The sequence below is a fragment of the Ambystoma mexicanum genome, chromosome 6p, assembly GCF_040938575.1.
Source record: "Ambystoma mexicanum isolate Mex_15411 chromosome 6p, UKY_AmexF1_1, whole genome shotgun sequence".
NCBI classification, from domain to species: domain Eukaryota; kingdom Metazoa; phylum Chordata; class Amphibia; order Caudata; family Ambystomatidae; genus Ambystoma; species Ambystoma mexicanum.
In genome coordinates, this window is record NC_090935.1 from 345,403,725 (window position 1) to 345,429,898 (window position 26,174).

Below are 26,174 nucleotides of genomic sequence, written 5' to 3' on the forward strand. Positions count from 1 at the left end.
CTCTAACTGTCTTTTTATTTTGCAGGTACAAGTTCGGAGCGGCTGCAGGGTGCCGGAATACCCACTGGGTTAGATGTGGAAAGGAGTAATGGCACGTGAGTATTAAAGTTCCCCAATGTCTTTAAACGCACCTTGTTTTGTCTTTCAGATGCGGGATGCAGCGCCGAAGGCCTCCGGAGCGTGCAAAGAGTTGGTAAGCTTTTGTCTTTCAGATGCCGGAATGCAGTGTGAAGACCTCCGGAGCGCACGAAGAGTAGGTAAGCCTTTGTCTTTCAGATGCCGGAATGCAGCGCGAGGCGTTGGTGACAGCCGATGGACCAGGTAAGTGAAGAGCTGTCACTGAAGACCGTAATGCTAACCTGTTCTTTCTTGTCTTTATAGGTGTTGCTGAAGACTGGATTCAGGATGGTAAGCCTTTTTCCTTAGGCCCAGGATCAGATGCAGAAGACACGATGAGCGTTCTGCTGCAGAGGATGCAGAATAACGCAAAGCAAGATTCATCCATCGGGTGTGGTTTAAATAGCCTCCTGTAGTGCTTAGGTGTCTCCTTCCACAGCCACGCCTAGGTAAGAAAAGAGTTCCTGCTTTCCAGAAGAGTTCCAGTGTTCTGAATCTAGGGAGTGGCTCCTGCCCCACCCAACAGGAAAAGTAGTTCCAAACAGAAGAGGATCAGAGGCTCAACTGGCAGGCAAGTAAGCAGCATGGTCTGCTGCAGGTAAGTCCACCCAAGCATTATGAGCCCGGCGCTTCCAGCGCTGGGACTGGGCATATTTATGAGCCTGGTGCCACTGGCGCCAGGACTGGGTCCAAAAGGTCCCAATTGGGACTGGTTGGCACTCGGAACCTGGGTTATGGATCTGCTTCCAAGGGAGTTGGGAAAACCCTGACCTTTTGGAAGCAGAGATCATGACACATACATCGATGACAGTAGGACGTGGGAAGAACATTTACATCACCTATACCTAGTTACCAGAGCATTGAGAAAAGCCGGGTGCACAGCAAATCCAAAGAATTCTCACTTGGCACAATCGAAAGTCATGTATTTTGGATTTGTTGGCAAAGGGCTAGTACAACCGTAGACTGAAGCAGTCCAGGAAACCTCAGTACCCAAGAGCATTTTGGGGATTCCTGGGGTATTATAGGTGATTCATCCACAGTTGTACATCCATCATGCCTTGCTTCACTGATACTCAAAATACAGGAGAGAGGGGGCAGCACCTCCCTTGACACGTTCCTTTATTTTAGAACCAGATGCACCCTTCAAGCGCTTTTCCCCACCTTCCTGCAACACCCTCCAACATGGCAACTATTACACAATGTGTTCCAGGCACAAGGCGAAGGCAGACTAGTCTCCTCCATCATCCATTTTAACCGATACAGCTCCCGTTAACACACACACGAAAACAAGATGGGAGAGGTCACTCCAGGTAACAATCCCAGATGAGGAATGGACTTGCATCCTAAGACAAACACAAAAAATAGTCCTTAACTTGCGCCTCAAGCTAATCCATTTTCTACACCAGACTTACTATACCCCGGCCAAAAAGAGTAAACAATAACCGGATTCACCAGCAAGGTGTGAAAGGTGTGGAATCTCAAAGGTTGACTTTGTCCACCTCGCATCGGACTGCCCCAAGCTGACCCCATTCTGGTCTCAAATACTGCAGATTACAACAGCAATAATAGGTGAGGAGATACAACCCGCCCCAACAGCGGCACTGCTGGGAATGACGAAACAACTCTCACCAGCAATAAGGAAACTAGCAGGTGTGCTGCTGACTCTAGCTCGTAGGAGAGTAGCCATGTCCTGGGGCCAGGGACTAGCCCCGTCTGTAGCAAACTGGCGTAAAGACATTCTCTACTGCCAGGACGTAGAGTCAGACTTCATTAAGACGTTGCCACAGCACGCATGCCCTCCAGATATCTGGGGTCCACTCGTGACTTACTTAATCAACGAGGCAGAAGTGGACACTCCATCCTCACCGGGAAGACAAAGTACCCAAGACAAAGGGCCTCATTAGGACCCTGGCGGAGAGGGTTTTACGCCAGCGTAGTGCATGGCGTACCTCTCCGCCATACTACGAGTTCCCGTAGCGCCATGGCGGCCTTTTCCGCCTGGTTTTACCAGGCGGAGAAAACCATGGCGCTACGGGACCTCGTTGTTAATTACGCCACCGTATTTTACGGTGGCGTAATTAACTCCTTCCCCACTCCCATTATACCCTATGGGGCAAAAATGGGAATGGGGAAGGGCAGAATGGGGATTGGGGATTTACCGCCCCGCCAAGGTCGGAATGGGGCGGTAAATCCGCCAACCCCCATGGCGCTATCGGCGGCTTTCCGCCATGCTTCGCGGTGCATTTAGCACCGCGAAATCCGCCTGGGTCCTAATGAGGCCCAAAGTCATTTAGCTTGCCTTATCACAGGAACCTACACACCTCATGACACGCACAGAGGAGGAATCGGCTTACCAACGATCTCGGCAGACTGGAGGAGGGCATGCACAGAGGGGGGATTTTGGATGGCGCAGTGTTGATACACCCCAATATGGGCGTGATTGTTTGTAAGAATTTCAAAAATAAAGTTCTTAAAAAAAAATATATATACTCAATGCAGAACCCCAAAAGGTAAAGTGGAAATGGGGAGAGTCAAGCACATTCTGTGTAGTGAACCCGTGTTGAAGGTAGCAGATTTCAACGGGGAGTTTATTTTACAGACGCATGCTTCACACGTTGGGTTAGAGGCAGTTCTTTCACAAGATCACAATGGTATTGAACAACCTATTCGATACATAAGTAGAAAACTTTTTCCCTGGGAAAAGAACTATACAACTATTGAATTGGAGGCCGTGGTAATAAAGTGGGCAATAACGTACCTTAAATACTGTATTACTGGCAGAAAGTTTAGATTAATCACAGATCATGCCCCATTGACTTGGATGAGCCTCTGCAAGGGCATCAATGCACGAGTCATGTGCTGGTTCGTGGACCTGCAGCCCTATTGTTTCAGGGTCGAACACCGAAAGGGAAGAGAACAGGGCAATGTAGATTTTCTTTCCCGTTTTCCAATAGGTGCTGAGAGAAAAAGCAGAATTAGGCGAAGTTTATGTAATGAATCCGGTGGAGTCATCACTGATCCCCCAGCGGTGACCACCTACCATGTGGCGAGTGGACAGCAGCCACTACCTGATCCCGACGCCTGGGGTGGCTATATGAGGGAGGAGTGTGAAACAAGGTGTGTACCTTTTACTGCTTTGTAGTAACCACAAAGTTTCAAGATAAACAGTCCAACCGGAGTGTTTGGCCTGTTCTATTAGGTTGTTTAAAGAGGACGAGACGTGTGTTGCCTAATTTGAGCAATCACGGAATGAATCAACCACTAGGTATATATTACCATAATCTCCAAACAAAACTTTTATACTATTTGTAAAGAAATGAGATGTACAAGCAATACATAAAATATATTTTACTGCTTTGTGTAGTGAGTGGCTAGAAAATACAATAGCATAAAACTGTTCTGAATGACTGTTTACATTCGAGAAAGGGACATTCAACACATTGTGAGGGCAAATTGAGAACAATTAGCATGTGAAAACAAATTGAGAACAATTAACATGTGCAATCAACATAATATGAGATAATTAAGTCCAATATCTCTAGACGAGTAGTGCTTCAAAGTGTGTCCGCAAGTAGGGAACAAGTTATAGATGCATGTGTAGATTTACTAGTGATTTGAATGCATCATAAATTCCCATATTTAGTGCTAGAAAGTTGTTTAGTTTAATTATTAAAAAGTCAATGAATGATGCAGGGTCTTTTGACACAAGATATCCGATCATTAGCCAACGTGATCAAAAGTTGGTTGGTAGCAGAGGTTTCAACTTGGCTATTGTAGAGGTATATCACTGTTCCCTGTAGTTGTTACGTTTCGGCGGTAGTGGGTTGAGGTAGAGTCCGTCTTCATCAGGGCTGAAAATCAGGGACCCTGTAAGGGGTGACATAAGTGTTGTTGAGAGTGGCTATAATACCAGGGGAGTCCCAATCAATGGGGCTAAGGTTACAGCTAAGTTTGTTCTCATGGCGACCGGTTTATAAACTTACTTGCCGGTGCGCGCTTGCTCAAGTGCATTGGTGTGGCCACAGTTCGTGGAAAGGAGGAGACCGTCTTATGCCGGGACCATGAATGCAGGCACCCGGTCCAGATTTGCGAGTTTCCCAAAAATGCCAGACTGTTCACGAGTGGTCTCGAGGCTGTATAAAATCTAAGGAATCGGCAGTTTAGTTACTGTTCCAGGGGTTACTGGTTGAGTCATGCACAGAAGCCGCTATTAAGCTTTAGCTGTAGGCGACAAATGGAATATGGTGCAGTAGGGAACATATCTTTTTTATTTTTATGTTATTATTTTGGATTATTTGCTTATTTGCAAGCAGGGTGCCACGTGGCATACCCGTATATTTAGGTGCAGCTTGCAAACTGTGAGCAGTTGGAGACTGTGTGACCCTATGAAGAAAATCTGATTACGGTGTGAATAGATATGGTGCTGGTTGTGCTTGCCGCCGTGATTCGGATAAATTCAAGTGGCAGCAAAAAAAAGGAAAAAGTGAAGAACAAAGCGTCCTGTATACCAGCATTAAAAAAAAGAGTAGACATGTTAGTGTTCAAGGCATACTGCCCGCATGCTGGTTTGGTGCTGGTGTGTTCATGGTTAGATGCTGGGCTAGAGAATTAGTACGGTGTGCCGGGAATCGCTCTTGGATCAGCGCGCACATGTGTCGTTAGCTGGAGGGTCAGACAGACACGTGAACGCGTACGAGTCAGCGGCCCCAGGCTCACCTTGTTGTTCCAGCGCTGAGTCATGCTGCGCCGCTGATGAAGTCTGCGAGGTCTCTGCCGCGGGTGAGTTGGCGAGACGTGTGTTGCCAGGAATGCGGAAGGAGAGGTCGGTCCGCAGGGAAAGCGAACTGGTCGTTGCTAGGAACGCCAGCACATGCGCACTGGGAACTTTGGCATTATTGACAAAACAAGTCTTTCCACGGTGCGCATGCCCTCTAACTTGCTGGCGTTTGACTAGGGAATTCTAGTTCGTTACGAATAGTGGAAATCACTTACAATTGCTAACCACTATAGTGGTTGGTCAAGAACGGATACCGCATCAATGCGTGTTCGCAAGTTTGGTTTGTGTTGGAAAATAAATGGTTGGTCAGAATCAGAGAGGCTTACACGCACAATTCAGTGCAGCAATGCTTGCTTAATTCCAAGTCTTGATGACTCGTGCGTGTGTAAGGCATATCGCAGTTCGATTCATATGTCAGATTAGGGAATTAATTAGGAAATTAAATCACTGATGTCCGACCCGAAGGGCCACAGACACATTGCTCAAGACATATTGTGATGATGCATATATATAAGGTTGAGAGAGTATTCGGCCAGCATTATGAGTCGTTAGTTAATGGGTTGGAAGATTTCATTTAGGCCGTAATGATAAGTGTCCAGCCTGTGAATCCCTTGTGCTTCCTTTTTCATGAGGCTCTGGTGGATATCAGGTCCTCCCTTGACTTTTTCAATCACCCACCACAAAAGTTTTTGGGGGTATGGTTAAAGTCCAGAAAATGTTCAACCAGGGGTGCAGTTATATTTTTGCACCTAATTTTTGACCTGTGTTCCGATATTCTAGTGTTAATGGCTTGTGTTGTTTGGCCAATGTATCGAAGGCCACATGGGCACTCTATGCAGTAAACTACATTTTGGCTCTTGCAGTTTGTCAGGTCTCTGAGTATCCAGTTGCGTGTACCAATTTGAAAGGAACTCATCTTTTTGGTAAATTTGCAGGCAACACAGTTACCACACGGATGGTGTCCTTGCAGAGGTCGAAGGGTGCGGGTGGTGTTTGAAACAGTGAATGTACGAGGTGCTCTTTTAGGTTTGCTCCTCGTTTATATGCAAATCTGGGAGCAGGGTCCTCAGGCATGTTCAAGCGGGCGATGTGCCAATGCTTGTTGATAATCTGTTTGATTTTTGAAGTGTGGGCTCCAAAGGTGACTACACATGTTAGCTGTTTATCCGAAGGGTCTGCGTTGTCTTGTTGTAATTGGAGAAGAGTTTCGCGGTTGCAGTTCCGGGCTCTCTTATTGGCTAAATCTAGCTGTTTCTTGGGATAGCCCCTCGCTTTGAGGCGTGTGGTCAAGCTCTGAGCATGGTTCTTGTAGTCATCTAGGGAAGAGCAATTCCGGCGTATTCTTAGGTACTGTCCATATGGTAAATTGTTTCTGTTATGTGCCGGGTTGTTACTGGTGTAGTGAAGGAGAGTGTTACGGGCAGTTGTTTTTCGATACAGATCACATACTAGCTTTCCATTTTTGAAGCGGATCGATAAGTCCAGAAATTTTATTTCATGGTTGCTTTGTCAAATCGTGAACTGGATATGTGAATTGCAGGAATTTAGCCAGTTCCAAAAGTTGGTGAGTTCGGCTAGGCTACCGGTCCAGATGAAGATAACATCGTCGATGTAGCGGTGCCAGTGGCTGATGTTAGTTTGCCAGTTGTTGTGGTGGGAGAATACAAAGTCTTTCTCAAATTTAGCCATGAACAGGATAGCTAGACTAGGTGCAAACGCAGCACCCATGGCCGTTCCCTTTGTTTGCAGGTATATGGTGTTATCAAAAGTGAAGAAGTTTTGTTGAAGTGCAATCGTCATGATTTCACCAATAAAGTTCACTGGGGTCCTGGTCCCGGGAGGATTGAAGGTAAGCCATTCCTTGATGCATTCAATTGCATCTTCTTGGGGAATGCTGGTGTATAGCGATTTAATGTCCATACTAACCAGCAGTTGTTCCAAAGGATTACATTCCAAGTCTTCAAAGATGGTTATTGTATGGGTGGTGTCCCGGAGGTAGGTTGGAGTTTGGATGCTGATTGGTTGCAGAAAAGTGTCTACAAATTTGCATAGTGGTTCAATGATTGAGCCGCATCCTGTAACTATGGGTCGTCCTGGTGGGTTTATAGAGTCTTTGTGTATTTTGGGTAATGAATAGAAGCATGGTGTCCTGCCAGCTGGTTTGATTAGGTATTATGCTTCCTTTTGTGAGATCCACTCGCGTTGTAATGTGAAATTTACAGCTTCCGAGATTTCTTGTGATATTTCTCGGGTAGGGTCTTTTCGAAGTATTGAGTAGCTTTCTCGGTCCTCAAGTAGTGCTAGAGCCATGTTTTTGTATTGGTCTATGGTCATGATCACTAGGCCTCCCCCTTTGTCTGCTGGTTTGATGATAATATTTTTGTTGGTCTGTAGTGATGTTAACGCCTGTTTCTCAGCTGGGGACATGTTGTGTTTAGCTTTACTGGTTTTCTTTCGTAGGCGATCAAAATCTTCCAGCACGCATCTTTCAAAAGTTAGGAGCTCGATAGGTATTTGGCCATCGGATAGGGTGAATGACGATGGATTGTGTAGTCCAGTGTCATCGTCTGTTTCCTCAGATTCCAGATTGTGGTCATGGAAAAAGGTTCTTAGTCTAACTTTTCTTAAGAAAGTGCGTATCTCCATCTCAAAGTCATACCAGTCAGTCTGTGCTGTTGGCACAAAGGACAGGCCCTTAGTGAGCAGTGAGGACTCAGCAGCCGACAGTGAAATATTAGCCAGATTAAAAATTTGAATTTTTTCAGGGTCTTCAGATGGGTCTAATATCGCTGTCTGCGGCGTCTGGGACGCTGATTTGTTCTTCCTCCGCGTGGTTGGCACCCCCATTGTGGCGGGCCCCATTGGGGGTTGCCGAACCCCCCACCCCCTAAAAAAGGAAAAAATAGGGATGGATCAGGATATCCAAAGTTATCTGGTGGTAGGCCTTGTGACCGAGGTGCACATGGGGAGAGACAACCTCCGGGGAGAGTTAATGGCTTCATCCGGTGAGACATGCTATCCCCCATTTCCCCTTGAAGATAACCCTGCCATATCTAATACCCTCATGGCCTACTGTCATACATCCTCCTATGAAGAATAGGGACAGCCTTTCCCCAAGACCTATAGGCCAACCTTCCAACTTTGGTCTGTTTTGTAAAATGTATGACCGCTCCTTCTCCAGTTTCGGTATACAGTGATGTTCTCACTGGAAATAACATTGAGAGTGACTAGATAATTTTTTTAAAGGCACTATCCAATACTTTCCCCAAATGTTCTAGGACTGGAGTTAGTTTATATAATTGCACCAGCCCTAATATATGTTGGGGAGGGTGATTAAAGTATCGAGTCACGCTCCATGTTATTTCTAGCAATTATTTAACATGCAACCAATAGTAGACGAGCTTTCCAAGTCACAAAGGCCTTCATCAGATGGTAACATTCAAAAATGAGGTTTGAGAAAGTGTTTTCAAAGTTCTACACCCAAGGCGTTCATGCAAGTAATGCAGTGCTGTGATCTTGCAAACAAGTGAGTTAAAAATGTTACACTGTTTAAAGATAATTTTGTTTACATACTTAAACCAGTCCTGCCTTTTATAGTTTCCACACATGAAAAATGCTTTCTAAAAGGGAGGCCTAGTGTATTTGAAAATTTTTGTTGTAAGAAATGTTTTGGAGTGCACGGTTTGCAGGGTTTAAAAGTCAGTGTATTCAATTCACAGGTAGAATTAATAAAATTAATAATAATTTGGCACTTATATAGCGCTACGAACCCTCAGGTATCTGAGCGCTGCTTATTATTACCCACGGTATGTGGTGCTCATTTATCGTCCTCGGAAGGATGAAAGGCTGAGTTTGGCCCCGCCGGGATTCGAACCTGCGTTTGCAGGCTCTGCACAGATGTCAAAGCGAGCGCTCTACTCGCTGTGCCACTTGACCGGCTTTCATTGCTGAAAACATTCGCACAAAAAATAACATTTAAAAACACTGCTTCATATGCTGTGTGCCCAATACTGACTGTTTGCAGTGGTTTGAACCCTTAATTAGACTTTGAAAAAAACATGTTGCATTGTTATGCATAGTGATCTGTCAGTTATGTAGGTATAACGAACACTGTGTGATTGCTAACACCTACACGAACCTGCGGTGTACAGTACCAGTGTTGATATTGTAAATTGCCTTATGGACAAGGCTTTAAAGTTCACCCTAGTGAGACAGGAAAATAGGTGGCGTCTTTTCGAAAATGAGTTTTCCCAAGTGCTTCTTTGTTTTGTCTGTGGGCGATCTCCTTGAAATTCCAAAACCACCAGGTTCTCTAGTGTGTGCCCATACTGTGAGAAATGTTGTCTTGGTGTTTCTGTTTTATGGTTCAAGAAAGTATGTCTGTGTATGGTCATTTTTTCGCACAGTTCCTCTGCATACTTTTCTTGCTGGTATGTTTTGTATTGTATTAGATACACCATTTTGGATGAGTTGCAGTTGTAAGTCCCCTCGATCTGTATTGGTCTGTTCTGTGAGGTTATTCAAGCAAATTCAGTGCAGGTGTGTTGGCAGGTTTTCCTTCTCCTTGTATTCCATGAGTATGTCCCAGATCTCATTTGGCCTTGATCCATTTAAATTGTGCTTCTTTTCAGGGATTGCACTATATTTGTTTGGTTGCTCATATGCAAACAAGGGAGCGTTTTGCTGAAAGTGTCTTTCAGTTCTTTGTACATGCTGACTATAAGTGGTAGGGCTTTAGCAATTCCTGGTACTATCAAACAACCCCGGATACCCGCTCTGTAGTTTTACTTTCTCTGTATCATAGCAGGTTCTAGCTTGGAAATGTAAATGCACAATCAAACTGCCTGTCAATTGTTGTAGGATCTCTTCATTGAGTTCTCGGCCTCCCATTAACTGGCACCTATATTGAGGTGTTATTTTTTTTTTGTTACCAACTTTAAGTTTTCAAGAGCATTGATTACCATTAGAGAATAGCAATAGCAATTTCCCATTGTTTGCGCCAATCTTTGGGTTTCATTAGCTCATAAATTTTAACTGTTAAACCTTCCCGCCCCACCCCCCATAACATAACTTCCAAACATTTGGGTGGAGTGTTACATATTTCAGCTTTCCTGAGTGTCCTCTAGGCAGGATCGCATTTCCGGCCCAAGATTTGCACTTTCAAATGAGATATTTTGCGGAGTAATTTAGGCTTTTTCCATGGCCACCACCCCTCATAGTCTCATCCACCACATAGCCACTACCGGCCCTTGCTTGTTCTTCCATGCTTGTGCCAGGGTGATACTGGCAGCGCTCAGCATATGGGTGATCATGCTGGTTTTGGATCCTGAGTTCGCACAACACCCCTCGACTGCCGCCCCTCCCCCCAGTAGGACAACCACCAGGTCAAAAGGCAGCTGCGCCCCCGTTATCACCCTGATATGGCTCAATATCTCCTTCCAGTATATCTCTGGCACTGGGTAGGACCACCACATGTGAATTAGATCCCCAGGTTGTCCGCTGCCTCTCCAGCAGAAAATGGGGTAGTCCGGGCTAATGGGGTGCATGCGTGCTGGCATCATGTACCACCTCAGACAGATTTTGTATGCTGCTTCTTTGAAGTGCATTTGGAGCTTTTGGCGGCTCTTTGCCATATGTGATTCCAGGTCTCCCCAAGGATTGGCCTCCCCAAGTCAGCCTCCCACCTTTGCATATACGTGAGAGTTTCTTCTGGATCCACCGTCCCCATCAGGCGATACAATTTCGACACCCCTTTTTCCTGCTGGCCCTCTTTTATCGTGAGATCCAGCCCCACTGGGTCCCGAGTTGCCCCTTCCCGGACCTTCCTGTTGGAGATCCAGTGTCTGAGTTAGATATAATGGAATCTTTCACTTTCCGGTATATCAAATTTGGCTTTGCAGCCCTCGAATGTTAGGGGTGTACCCTCCTCTTAAAGGTCCGCCAGTGTCAGGGTTTGCTCCCTTCCCCCCCAATGTGCCCAAAAGTCAGTCTGCATCCCTGGGGTGAAATCTGGGTTGTGAGTGACCGGTGCGAGAGGCCCCCCCGGCCCCCCACTTTTACCTTTCTACCCCTCAGTGCTTTGTCCCAATACCATAGGGTGGCCTTGGTTGACTCTAATAATGTGCCCTCATTGTCGTTCTGCTAGATAGGCGAGACGTCCCAAGGGAGCCTTAGTTGCTTCTCCTTCGAGGGTTGCCCAACGGTTCTGATTTCCTCTAGGTGACCATTGTTACATGGGAGCTACCTGTGCTGCCACCTAGCCAATTATATAGTAAAGCAAGCATGAATTTTATTGTGTGTTTTGAGGTTGAATAGCAGAATTGTCTTTTGATATTTAAAAAAAGTCCTCATTTCCTGTAGCAATTACTACCTAATGGTATGTATATATAGATAGTGCTTTTGGCAAATCGCTGTACATAGTACATATTTATCACAATTATCACCAAACCGAAGTCCGTACTCCTTTATCGATCTTAAAAGGATGAGTTGCCCTTGCTGGGATTCAAACCTACAGAGCATGCACAGATCGCAGCAACGAATGCTCAACCAGCTGAGCTATCTTATTAGCTAGCATCCTTCAGAGGTCGGTTAACTGAGTATCGACTGAGGTATAATAATCACAGTGCCTAGTTGTTAGATGAACCATGTATGAAGCGCTACATAAAGTTAAATATCTATTTGCATTATCACAGGGACAGGTTTTACTGGGTTTCTATCTGAATTACAAATGTAACTTTCATTTGTTTGTTTTTGAACAGCGCTTGCACTTCCTGGAGAGTCCGGTTTTGGATGTTGTAGTCTTGAAGATTTGAGAGGTTAGAGCAGCTGTGATTGGTGTAATGACAATTGTGTAATACTGGTCTGCTTTCACGGGGGGAAAAAACATAATCAGTTACAAAATATTAATTCTCAATTGCAACTTATTTTCCATCTTGTTAATTTTACAATCCTAAAATGCTAGGAAAATAAATATGCACAGTGCTTCTCTTTGCTCCCGGAGCAGCAACACAGCTGAATGGAAATACATATTCCTTTTATCACAATGTGCAGTTTCTTTTTTTGAAATGCTTCAGAGAAATACATTCTGTTTCAGAGGCTTTTATTCATTGCTTGCAATTACATCCATGTAGATAAAAATCAAAAGAAGCCTTCTGGTTTCTGTCAATGAACCTTAGCTTTGCACTGCCCTCTGCTCTAAACTTGTGTGTAAATGTACGCAGGAAAATAATAAAGCTGTCGTATTTGCAAGATTTTCATGCGTAAAAAGGCCTAGTATGCACCTTATCTGGAGGTCTGGTGGTCTGTGTACGGGTGGCAATGTCTTTGCTTTAATTCAGGTCCCCACTCGTAGGGTCTGCCTAGCCTTGGTATCCCCTTCGATTTGGCTGTCGCTGTTCTCAGCTTTGTAGGGGTGCAGGAGTGCCCCTTCTCCTTTCCACCGGGGACTGCCACTTGTTGCACTGCAGCTGTCTTCTGTAAGTTCGTAGGAGGTGTGCCGTGCGCCATCCACTATCTGCAGCTGTAGGGGCTTACGGTTATCGGGTGGCGGGTGACAAGATCTATGGGCCACAGTTTGTAGGGGGTACCACATCCTGCTCTTACATGCTGCATGCGTCCAGTCCTCACCCACTTTGCCAACTTGTGAGCTCCTGCTCTACTGATGAAGAGGGCTGTCCCTATGATCTTGTCAGGTTCTTGAAGTCTCCATTATTCAGCTTCTATATGGGTTCCAAAGTGTTGGGACGTTAATCTGGAGCCTACCCCAGTACCTGGGCGTATGTTGTGGACTCAGCCTTTGAAGGCAGCCCTCCTTTGCTGACTGTATGTAGGGTTGCCACTTTGGCGCATGGGCGCTTAGCCTTTGTTTAACTAGCCTGCATTCTGATCTTACTCTTTGCAGGCCACAAGTGTGTCCGCTCTCAGCTGGGGGCCGCTGCAGCGCATGGATAGCAGTCTGGGCTGGCTCCATTCTCAGGAGTGAGCCGGCCCTCCGCCTGATCCCGCTTCCTCACAAACGCTCACCGGCTCAGCGCCCCCCTGTTTCTCCTTACTTGTGTAGGAGATGTTGAATATTATCGTTACCTGGGAGTAATAATTGATTCTAAGTTACTATGGAAACCCCATTGGGAGGCAACTTCTATGCTTAAATAACTCTGGCGCAATTAGTAAATTCATAGGAAAGCAAGGAGGTATCTCTGTAAATACCATTTTACTTTTATACACAAGTAAGGTAATATCTTGCTTATTATACGGCGCTGAGATCTGGGGAGGTAAATACACTAATGAAATGTGTATATTAGAAGGAACAATTCTAAAATCATTGTTCAGGTTACCTAGCGCAACATCATGTGAATATATTTTACTAGAATGTAATTTTCGATTCGCAAAAGACATTTTGAATATAAATCAGAAATGGTGTATGCAAAATTAAGTATGCTATCTACTAGTACTTTTGTGGTTGAACTGATGAAAACATTCATCAAGGAAGACCACAAAAAACAGTTTTCATCTTTAAGCAGACTTCATGCTGTATATGAGAAATGGGCGACAGTTAATACGAAGAGTTGGTTACTATTAAAGCAAACTAGGATAAAAAAACTATTACAAGGAATGATATATAGCTATGCAAAGGAGCGTGACATGATTACTCTGTCCACAAAGTCCACAAGTGATCTATTCTTTGAACACTGGTCGTTAACATCTGAGAAACCCAAATAGCAGTTTGCTTTCCCTACCGCTGCAACTGTAAGACAGTATTTTTTATTCAAGTTTAACCGCAGTGATACGTTGGAAATCCTCGGAGCTAAATTGAGACTCGAGAGAAATACAAGGTTTTGCAGATTATGTGGAATGTTAGTAATTGAAAATGCCAAACACTTAATATGTTACTGTGAGAGTTTGGCACTTATTCGCGAAAAGTTCCTTTTTACGCTACAAAAACTCCTGTTTAACAGAGAATGTTGAAATCATTTGGAAAAAACTGTTGGAAGGAAATGATATTAACTTAATATATCACATGATGAAATTTTATGAACTAGTTTTAACAATTTTAAAGGATCTATCAGAGGGTATTTTTGTATGAAAACAGTTTTTTAATTTTCATGGATTGCGTGTACAGTGTTTTAAACTATTTGTATGTGTAAATTGTTTGTATATGTAAAGCCATTTTTTGGCTATGAACATATAAATAAACTACTTGTGTAGGCATCGCGCTGCCAGGGTCCCTCTGCTGCCGTTGCTGCAGACTCCTTCTTCCCGCCGTTGCTCCTTCTCCCGGCTGTGTCGGAGTGGGGAAGGGCATCCGAACACACCTACGTCCCGGTTGGTTCTGGGGAGGCGCCAGATTCCGCTCTCCTCCTGTCGCCCCCCCTGCGGTCCATATCGGGCAGCTGTTAGGGTCTTCCAGCTTGCCTGTTGCCTCCAACGCTCTGCCCCTGTATTACTCGTGGCTCCGGCCGCCATCGTCACTATTTTACGGCCGTGCCACGGGGTACGCTCCAACTCCGCCGATTGGGAACCCCGGGATTTAGGGCTCCCAGAGCTGATGCCCCAGATGTTCATGTGCCCCTGAAGTCCGCCGCTGGGGTACATTTCTACATCAGAAGGGGGTTTTGGGGCCCAGGGCCGAAGGGGATTACAGAGCTCACTGAGAAGGCATCCTTCGGCGTCCTCAGTTGGCCACGCCCCCATTGAGATGTTATTTTTATGCCCATTTCAGTTAGTGTTGTATAAGAATTGTTCACTAAAACAAACGTTTCATGCGAGTATGACCCTCAGGAGGTCTGTGATCTCTCCGATTGGGGTGTCTTTAATTTTAGTAACTTTTTTCAGGAATCTCTGGCAAGCAACTTTTCCATGTTTTGTGTGGAATATTGGAATAGCTTTGAGGTCTCATTCAGTGTTGCCAGTGGTATACATCATCTCTTTTGAACCCTCCTGAAGTAATAGGTTGTGTCTTATCAAAAGCGTTTTATGTCCCTTACCAAAGGTTTCAAGTTAGTTTTCTCAGAGAAACCGATCTCACACAAGTCAGTTTAGGGTAGTAGCAAAAGTCAGAGACCGGTTTATTCTCTTGCAAGACCATCAGCAGAGGTACATGCTTACTTAACAGACCAAGCCTGCAACAACCTGACCCACATGCAAGCCCTCCACTTTTTATAGGTTATTGCCCCGTAACCAAACTGAAACGCTGGAAGAATAGATAATGGCTCCGATAGGTGGCATCTGTCCCACTTTTTTCCCAGAATATTTTCATAGTCTGTCTTGACGTAGATGGCTCTTTTTTTTTTTTTTTTTTTTTTTGTTTTTAATTTTAATGTAACAGCAGTTTGATACAAAAGAAAGAAAAAACTTTGTTACAGTTCATCACAAAGGTCTAAAAAATCTCAGAATCTCGTGCCTATCACTCTGTGTTATTTATCCTCAAAGCTTCCATGAAATTTATAGTTGCAGAGGTTAATTGAGTATTAAAACCTGAAATCAGATGGCACCAACAAGCATCCATGTTTCCCGATAAGGGAGCAAAATTTGCTAGGTGTAGGGATCTCTGAGCTCTAATCGCATCACATTCAATAAATAGGTGCCGCACGGATTCTGTTGCTTGACTGCAGAATCAACATGAGGCATCCTGTACAAGTGGATCACGCCTCAGTACTTGTGTCTCTCTGGTTTTGTAGAGATTGAGCCGTAAACGTAGGAACATGTTCCTGTGGTAACTTAAAGGAAATCTATCCAAGTACTTTGGCAGAGCATCGAGTTTATTTACGGCGCATCCAAGATCTAGGGAAGAAGCCAGATTGGTTCGATTTTCTTCATTTGTTATCCAATTTTGTTGACGAATTTTCTTTTTTGCAATCTGCGGACGCATCATTACTGTCTCAAGAGACACATCAGCGTTATGTAATACAAGATGTAACTTTTCTCTCCACTCATTCAATAAAAAGGCAGAAGGATGCTCAGAGACTGTGTGCATTATTTCATATGGTTTCGCTGGAGGCTCCAACTGCATTTTTCTAAATGCAGAGATTGATTTCCACAGAACCGACCCATAGAGCGACTCAATACACAGTTCGTATCGTATTGCAGCAACTGAAGAGTTATTCGGCAGTCTTAGCACTTTACGCCAGAATTTCCCTTCAAGCTTGTTCCACACGTCTTGTGGGATATTCCAGCCTGATTCACTCCCTAAGGTTATCGCGGGCACCACCTTTTGACGGTAAAATGTTAGAATTGGCTTAAAGGAAAACTTTCCGTATGCCGCATGCAATTTTGCACCCTGTAGTGCAACCGTTTGCATCCGGGCCAATAGATCTTGCGTCCAGTCCCACTCACAAATAAAATTGTTGAATAGAACACCTAGGTATCTGATGCTATTTGATATCTCAAGGTGTTCTTCCATTATCTTCCACTGGAAATTCCTTGACCTTTCTTGCGTTCCTTGGCCAACGGCAATGATCTTAGACTTTTTTGGAGTTTATTCGTAGATCATTTTGCAAGCAATAGTCTTTAAATGCCTTTAGCTGTCGCTGTAGACCAATTGGAGTAGAGTCCATGAGCACGATGTCGTCTGCGTAGATGACCCAACTTATCTTCTGCCCGTTTACTGCCGGGGGGAAGACCCTTAGGTCTTTTAAAGCCAGTGGCAAGTCTGAGATGAAGAGTTTAAATAATTGCGCTGCGAGGGGACAACCTTGCTTCACACCTCTTTTTGTATGAATTTCATCTGATAAATCACCTTGCTCATTTAACCTTACTCTAATGGACGTCTTAGAGTGAAGAGCAATCAGGGGTGCCAACAGATCACTTGGACAGTTCCAGTCGTTTAATTTTTTCCATAAAAGGTTGCGGTTTATGCTGTCAAATGCCTGGCTCTAGTCTATGAAGGCAATGTATAACTTTCTCTTCCGCATCAGGGACTCTAATTTTAAGCAGTTTAGAAGGACCAGATTTAACTCAACTCCGACTCCTTTGGTAAATCCTGTTTGGCGAGGATCAACCACGGCGACCTCACTCGCCCAAAGTGCCAGGCGTTTTTGAAGAAAAGAGCCAAAGACCTTGCCAATTGTATCCAAAAGGGCGATCGGGAGGTAGTTGTTAGGATCGTCCCGATTACCCTTTTTGAATATTGGCACCACCACCGCCCTTAGCCACGAATCCAGTAGGACTTTTTCAGTTGCAATTCTATCAAAGAGTGTACTCATCAAGTTGGCCCATAGAGTTTTGTGAGTTTTCAGCATCACGTTAGATATTGCGTCGGGACCTGCCGCCCTGGAAGACTTTAACTTCTGGATTGCCCATTCAACGTCTTCTGCGGAATCTGCCACATTCCATTTTGCAGTAGTTAGGGATAATGATGGAACCTCAATACAGTTGTCGTCATCGAATACTTGCGTAAAATGAGCGACCCAACTAGCTCCGTTCACTCCATTTGACATTGAGTATGTGTGATTCAAACTGCCAGTGTTGATAATCTCCCGAATATGTCTGCTGTCTTTTTGTATAATGAGTTTTAACATCTGTTCTGCTTGGTTCTGCACACGAGTCACATTGAAAGATTTGATCCAATTCCGGTAGAGCTGGCGTCTTGTTTTTATTTGCATGATGACGCTTTTTTCGAAAGCCTTATATCGTCTCGAAGTTTTTTCTTTTCGCTACTTATTGTTGCATTGAAGGGATGTTTTACTTCAGTATCAAACCCCTTATGTGTGTTGTTCCTTACTTTGAAATGGTGCAGTAAGAATGGGTAGTTTATCTTTGAGGTTGTTGAATTTGCCTTTTCAAGGTTACTTTTCAACATTAGCAACTGGGGTGCACTCAATCGCAGTCTGTTTGCTCCATTATTTATAGTAACACTCTTGTGATACTTGTATGATGCAGTTTTTGGAACTTTTAACCAATTTAGCAATCATGGTCGCTCTTGTCTGTCTTTTTTACTTCAAGCGATATGACTTGAGGTAGGAATTTCCTGGACACCCAGATATAGTCGAGAGTCTTCTTACTCTCGCCTCGCTTCCAGGTAAAGCTTGGGGGGATATCCCCCCGGGTGGATCCATTCAGCATTGAGCACTCTCTTAGTGCCATCTCATTTAGCCATCGATCACCACGATCCTGCATTCTAGCATTGATCTTTTGTCCAGATGTTATACATTTTGCCATTGGACTATTTAGCCAGGCATAGTTAAAATCTCCACATATTATAATTGCGGGATCTTCGAAAGATAATAAACACTCATCGACAGCCGACATTACTGCTCCAATGAAAGTTGATTGTCAACATTTATTGGAATACTGCAATGATTTCACAATCAGTATCACTTGACTGCGTGGGAAAGATGTCCGTGAATTTTGGATTGAGGTTACTTGCACAAGCATATTAAGGTTTTTCGAGGATACAATCTTCCAGTCAATATTATTTTTAATCATGGTAACCAGGCCAGAAAAGGGTCGACCAAAGAGATTCTTTCCAGCAGGGTTTAGGAAAACTGTATACCCATCACACACCGGGCAATCCCGCATCCAGGTTTCTTGCAAGCATATGATGGACAGTTTGTCCGGAAATTGCTCATCAAACAGTTGAGTAAAACCTAGAGTATTCCAGGATAATAGTTGGTGGTTGCCTTCGATAATATCCGCTCTTAGCTATTGGCCCTTTTGTTTTAAAACCTTTGAGCATGGCGTATGCTTAATGCTCATGTGAGCCCACAATTCTTTCCTTCTATTTTCGTTTTTGGTTTGCTCCACTGGCGATGAATGTATACTTTCTCCGTCGCAAGCTTCCTCACATAATACTTTAAAACCGAAGAACAGGAATTCATCCACAGCTTCCAATATGGCCGACCTGAGAGTTCTAGAATTTAGGTGTAGAATTACCCAGTCCAAATAATCCTCAGACATATATTCCACTACTGCTATTTCTTCGGATTTAGTTGCACGGAGCGTTGGAATACACTGCAATAGTTTTAGAATATTCCTTCGGTTCAGGTTTACTTCTTTTCGTTCTGGCAGGGTGTTTTTAATTTGAATTTTCCATGGACCTTTATTCGTTCCTTTATTTCGTTTCTTACTAGGCATGTTTGCACTTCTGTCATGTTTTTCGGCTTGTGCTCTTGTTAATTTTGGAATTAGTTTTCCGCACAAGGGATTTAGTTGTTCAGCCGTCACTCCCTTATTTTGGTTCGACCCTTTAGTGTCCTTGTTAGTAATCGGTAGTGGAAACATTCGTAAATTTTTTTTGTTTACTTGCTCGCCATTTAGGGATGGGGTGTCGGTTGGATCTCCCAGCCGCGGCTTAATTGCATTACCTTTTTTGGTAATGCAATTAAGCCGGATACTGGTGCCGGATTGATCTCAACAGCAGGTTCATCTCCCTCATTGATAACATCATCGTCGATTGAGTACGTGGAGTACTCACATAGCTCTAATGAGGCATCAGGAGATGCGTCATTGTAACTGTCTGAGGCTTCTCTTGCTCTTTTGACACCGGGTTGGACTGGCAACTTTTTCCCTGGTTTAGGTTTTGATTTTTGCTTGTCCTCCAATACTTTTGCCGGCCGATTAAACATAGAAAGGGGCGGCAGAGTTGGGAGATTCCGTATGAATTTTCTCTTGCACGTTGTTCGGGCATGTTTGGCTACTTGTTTCTGCATTGAGCTTTTCTGAGAAGGTTTTGGATCACAGATCTTCTGTTTCTGAGATTGCTTTTCACTCACTTTCTCCAACGTTGTGGGCTTATGAAAGATCCCAAAAGAGAGTTTCTCAGTTAAGTTTCCTAGATCTACTTCAGCCACCCCTTTCTCCGAAGTTGACCCGCTTCTAACAAGGCCGACAAAACAGCTCCATTGCGAGTTTTGTCAGCGGGTACCAGCTGAGGGGTGGAATTTATTATCTCACATGACGGGTGGCATTCACTTGCGTGTCTCCCCGACAAACCCATTTCCTGCAGAATGGGGAAGCTCTTTTCTGGTGCCATTATTTCGTGATTTGGGCACCCTGCGGCCGCACTACGGGCAGGCCCACCTGAGGTCTCAGGGCAATTTTGGGAGGCCTGGCTAGACTCTAAGATTTTTTCTTCTGCCAAATGTGTTTGACTGGGCGGGGCATATAGCCTGTCACTTCCTGGTCTCTTTATTGTGGATATGTTGTGGCGCATCCACTTTGTGCACTCGATTACTGCGTCCGTTAAGGCTCATTTATCACTGTTTGACTGTCTGGCAAGGTCACATAATCTGTTTTGCCATTTTAAGGATGTTTCGGCTTCGTTATCAAGTCTTGTGGCTATCATTTGTGAAAAGGTTTCGAGTCTAGAGATCTTGGCATTAACAGATGCTAGCAGAGATGTTTGGTCGCTTACCGCATCGTGTAAGGATTCGTACAATTTCATGAATGGGAGTAGGGCAATTGATGTTGCAGCCAATACATTTTTATGAATTTGGATGCCTGCAGCCGTTGAGATGGAACTTTTAGATGGTAAGTCGGCTCTAGCTGACTCAGAGGCCACCTTTGTCGATCTGGGCGTAACAATATTTTCTTTTAACAAGCCATCCGAATTAGGGTTACTCATTAAGGCTCTTGTCTCAACTTCATTGATGCCTGAACACTCTGTCATGATCTCTGCTTCCAAAAGATCAGGACTTGCCCAACTCCCTTGGAAGCAGACCCATAACCCCGGTTCCGAGTGCCAGCCAGTCCCAATTGGGACCTTTTGGACCCTGTCCTGGCGCCAGTGGCACCAGGCTCATAAAGATGCCCAGTCCCAGTGCTGGAAGCGCCGGGCTCATAATGCTTGGGTGGACTTACCTGCAGCAGACCATGCTGCTTACTTACTTGCCAGTTGAGCCCCTGATCCTCTTCTGTTTGGGACTACTTTTCCTGTTGGGTGGGGCAGGAGCCACTCCCTAGGTTCAGAACACTGGAACTCTTCTGGAAAGCAGGAACTCTTTTCTTACCTAGGCGAGGCTGTGGAAGGAGACACCTAAGCACTACAGGAGGCTATTTAAACCACACCCGATGGATGAATCTTGCTTTGCGTTATTCTGCATTCTCTGCAGCAGAACGCTCATCGTGTCTTCAGCTTCTGATCCTGGGCCTAAGGGAACAAAGGCTTATCATCCTGGAATCCAGTCTTCAGCAGCACCTGTAAAGACAAAGAAAGAACAGGTTAGCACTACGGTCTTCAGTGGCAGCACATCTCTTACCTGGTCCATCGGCTGTCACCAACGCCTCGCGCTGCATTCCGGCATCTGAAAGACAAAGGCTTACCTACTCTTCGCATGCTCCGGAGGTCTTCGCACTGCATTCCGGCATCTGAAAGACAAAGGCTTACCTACTCTTCGCATGCTCCGGAGGTCTTCGCACTGCATTCCGGCATCTGAAAGACAAAAGCTTACCAGCTCTTCACACGCTCCGGAGGTCTTCGGCGCTGCATCCCGCATCTGAAAGACAATAGAAGGTGCGTTTAAAGACATTGGGCAACTTTATTACTCACGTGCCATTTCTCCTTCCCACGCCGAATCCAGTGGGTATTCCAGCACCCTTCAGCTTCTCTAAAGCTCCGAACTTGTACCTGCAAGATAAAAGGGACAGTTAGTGCGCATCGTGAAGCAGGCTACAAGCGCTTACTTACGTGCTTCCAGGCTCTTCTATTCCTCACGCGGGTTCGATCCTCAATTCTCTTCAGCCCACCATCCGCCATCGCCGGAACCCTGCAAAACAAGAGATATCATTACAAAAGACTTTTAAGACATTTGAAGTGCCCAGAACTTACCGTTCGTGCAGTTAACGACGGACAGCAGTCCTCTGAGGTCAAGAGGCCTGCACACTTATCCAGTGAAGAAACTGGTTACGCACCCTGCCCCGAGGCAGATGGAAAGCTCGGCGTTCACTTACCTAAGGTGAGGGCGTTAACCTTTGGGGTTCTACGGGAGAAGAGAAAGGGAAGAGGAGAGAGGCACCCAATAACCCCAGTTCATTAATCCCATATTTTCTATCTGCAGACATCTTACTCTTCGAGTCAGACATACAGTGCACAGAGGTCCAGCCCAAAGAGCCAACCGTGTGTTACACATCACCTTTGAAGATACGGCATTCACCCAGTCAAGACCGGCGCCTCTGCGGGAATCAGGTGAGCGTTACACACTCGACGCTTTCACGAGATGTTTGATGGCAAGGGTTGCTTACACAAGATGACGTCGAGGTTTCAGATATATTGGTGGAATTGTGGGATAAGCTCACTGAACGACTATTTCTCTTTGCTTCCAACTTGTTTTTTTGCACAGTTTGGTTTTGTAAAAAACTGGCATTCAGGCGTTCATAGGTGGATAAAAAGTCTGCTTTCAGGCGAGCTGTAAGCCGTGCTTCACGTGCTGAAAGGTCAGTGGAAACTTGGTCCGTTGATAACGAAGGATCGGAGAGCCCACCCTCCCCGGATTTTGTATCTGTAGGGATCTCACCACTTCTGACTTTATTGGCGCCAAGCACCTCCAGCGTATTTACTCTCCCATCCGATGGTAAAAGGTACGGAAAAGCACACGACTTTCCTGCGCTTTGAATATCAATCAAGAGTGACTGTAGTAAATCCTTATCCTGTGTTAGAACGTTAGGCAAGTTGATTGCCAGCAGATCAGAATCAGTGAATTCGAAGGGGGATGTCTGCGCGACATCGCTGGCATCTACATACAAAGAAGGAGAGAATGACGGGGCCAGCTCGACTGGGCAAATGTCTGGACTTAACCATTGAGTAATTTTACTGCTAGGACAGTCTTCCACCCTTCAGAGGGGGCCCAGCGATGTTAGCGACAAGGCGGCTAACGAAGGCACTAAGCCTTTCTTCAAGCGACTGACAGCCTCCAAGTCGCATTCTATGTCAAACTCAGTTAGTTCATTCGGGACATTTAACTCAGCCAGAACGACAGGGCTTACCTCCTTCAGGAGACTCTGCGGCACTTTTCTCCGGGACAGCAAGGATTTGTGCCGGGTCTGCGGGCCCTCCTTCGCCGTCACCATACTGCACGAGGCTTCCAGCGCTTGGTTTGTTGCAAGATCTGAGCCAATGAACCAGGCAAATAGTGCACGAGAGCTGCGGCGGCGGCGGACGCGCGGTGGACTGAGGTAGATTGAACTTGTCACCGAACTCCGCTCCGCGCACCAGTGTAGTATATGTAGGCCGGCCCAGGAATTAAAGTGGCAGTAGCAAAAGCAGGGGTCCGTTGCAGCAGCTCCTCACATCAGCCCTGCTCAGCAAGGTCTGCGGTAGACTGAACTCGTCACCGAACTCCACGCCTTTCATGCCGATCGCCTGACCAGGAAGGACCCTTCTAAAAACGTCCTATACAAAGACGACCAGAATAGCCATTTCCATATTCCATGTGTCAGATTTCTACTTAAGCACTCATTTTACATGTCCATACCACGTGACACATCTTGTGCCTCTTGCAGAAATGCTGCATTAGCAGCTCCCACGTTTTGTGATCTGTGACACACTTACTTTGAAATTAATTTAACGAAAAAACACACTATTTTGTTAGCTTTGTATTAAAGTTTACTATAATAGCTGAAAGGAAATAAAATGCAAGGCCTATTCAAAATGTCAGGTTCCTTAGTAAAAGAATAAACATCACAATAAAATCACGTGATTCGGACGGAAAAGAATAATTTTAATATACATTTTCAATGTACCCAGAAATTTCCTCAGTTAATGTATTAATCCCAGAGATGATTGGGTGCCTGGATTATCCGGTTGTGAATCTTCAGAAGTAAATGGAATGTCCCAGGAGTTTCTGATTTCTGAATAGATTTGTAAAACGCCTCCAGACAGATTCAAATGTATCAAGGCGTGAACTTATCAGGCTCGTAACACACGCCTACTGCGGACTTGGCAGGACTAATGGGTGGATTTATCCACTCATAGCAGAATCCGTCAGTTGGTTTGTTTCGTATGATACTTTGGTGGGCTCTTTATTCTAGATTCTTTAGAGCCACAATGTTGGGGGATTAAATGTATATGTGAATCTTGACTTGTTCATGGATGCAGTTTATGAACTAGCACTGCCTGTTTTATGGGATTCCAGATGAGTTTTGCCTACAGGTCACAGGAGTGATGCTCTACTGCGTACTAATGGGATTCGTCCTATGAGCAGTTATAAGTAGAGTAATGTAATGTGGTTGGATGATAGAACAGATAACAACTCTGTTGTGGTTGTTAGACTGGTCGGGCCATTTCTGGGTGTGCCATTTTTGATGTACATGGTTGATGGCACTTTTCTTGTGCTTTTTAACTGGTTCCTCTTCTTTCCTTTTCATCCCCTCTGTATCCCCCCCTTCTAAGTTCAACCACTGACACCCTGGCCATGCCTCATCCCCTTGTGTTTCTCCTGCATAGCTGCGCCTCTCTGCCTCGTTCTCACTATGCTCAGTCTGCATTTTTCGGTTCTTCTGGTGTGCCTCTTTTTCTTATCTCTCCTTCTCTGAGCGCACCTAACAAAGAAAAGGTTGTCGCTATTCTTTTGCCATTTGTAGTTCACCTCTACAATCTAATGATAATGAAGGAGCACGGTGCTGGCTCTGTCATTGCTTGTTTTTAAACAGACTATGGGTCACAGATACGAACCGTCTGGAATGATATGTGGTTGAATGTTTGTGCACACTTTAAAGAATTATTTTGTCTTTAATAAGCTGTTTGTTTCAGGGATTCTATGCCGTATATCGTAATGTATTTGAGAAGATAGTTCAAGAAGAGTTGGAATCTACGAAAGAAGAGGACTCAGATGAATTCCCAACGTTTGGAGACTCGCAGAGTGACTATGACACGGTAATGATCTGCAATGTACTAACATCTGTAAAGAATTGCCATTTAGCAATGGGGTTTGTGCATTGGTTTGGCACATCATAACATTTAGATTCGATTAATTGTCCATTTAAATACTGCGTATTTAAACACTATTGATCATTGGCATTTATGCAAAGTATAGCAAGAGGGTAGGTATCGCAATAAGAGATTCCCATTACTTGTTAGTGTTAAGGGAGTTCTGACTCGGACATGGAGGCGAGTATTATGCATCACTTCGTTTATTTTAGCGTAGACTAGTAAAGCAAAATCACAGTAAAAGACTACAGATCCCAGCATCCCACGGTATTTCTTAAATTAGAACATCAAAAACACGTGGACTAGATCACCCAAGCTTTATTAGATCATTCCCACCACCTCATCCCGTCCCTGGTTTCTCCATTTTATTTGAAATGAATTAATGAACCATTTAACCAACACAGTCACTTGAACATGGGAGCATTCCAGATGCGATGGTCGCTACTCTAGGCTATGGAATCCCGCAAAGGCCAGTGAAAGGCAGAGCAATGCAATCATCAGGTGCTCTGAGCCAGGGCCCATGGAAATGAGGGCAATGTTGACACTGTAAACAGTCCGAGTAAGGCACGAGTATCGGAAGCCTTTTGGTTTGATCCCATGAAAAGGACATATACTTAATAATGTGCAAGGAACATGTGTCCACTAATCAATGACACCAGCATTTCAAACAAGAGTAGGCAAAATTGAGTGCCTTCATATGTGCATGAGTAAGGGAAAATACTGGCTTCTGTCTCTTCAATAGAATGAGAACTCTGTTATACTAAAAGGTAACGTGAAATTCTACTTTATGGTGTGACCTGTGGGTGAGTAGTATGCTTGTTTAAGGCAGCTACCTCCCAATTGGGCTTGAAACATAATAACTATGAAAGCAAAGTCCCCAGATCAATCGACTGCCTTCAGAATCCCTTCGGAATGAGAAGCCAACTTGAAAACGTTGGTGGCCATAGTGCTTGGCTGAGCCAAACAAGCCTTTGTCAACCCTGGCTTTTTCTATAACCTATCGTACCCATTGAGCTAGGGTGCTGGCAGATGATGGGTTTAATGGTTTCCTCGGCCCAGATGCAATTAATTCTCCCCCACAGTCTTGTCAGGACCTACAACCAGTTTTACTACTTTGCATACCACACACACTCAAGGGTTTAATGGGATAGCAGATAAATATATTTTAGATTGGTCTTATTGTGGAATTGGCACTCCTTCGGGAGTGAATTTGTTTGGAGTAGATTCCCATCTTTTGGGACTTAAATCCCTCCCTCTCCTGCAAGCCTATTCTGCTTAACTTCCAGGCTCAGTCACCCAGAACCAGGAGGAATGAAAGTGCCATAGAAGAATAGGGACATTTTATTTAGCTTTTTTTTAAAAAAAAATCGAATGAATCTCTTAAATATTCTGTATAATTTGCCTTCAGACTCCCACTCCCTC

General features: G+C 44.6%; 1 protein-coding gene across 4 annotated transcripts in view; it reads left to right on the forward strand.

Moving 5' to 3' along the window:
• DNAJC21 (DnaJ heat shock protein family (Hsp40) member C21) overlaps nucleotides 1–26,174 on the forward strand; it is a 705,789-nt gene that overhangs the window by 211,429 nt on the left and 468,186 nt on the right. For all 4 annotated transcript variants that reach the window (XM_069627111.1, XM_069627112.1, XM_069627113.1 and 1 more), the window contains exon 4: nucleotides 24,576–24,698. In XM_069627111.1, coding sequence (XP_069483212.1) covers nucleotides 24,576–24,698 — 123 coding nt within the window. The remainder of the gene's footprint in view (nucleotides 1–24,575; nucleotides 24,699–26,174) is intronic.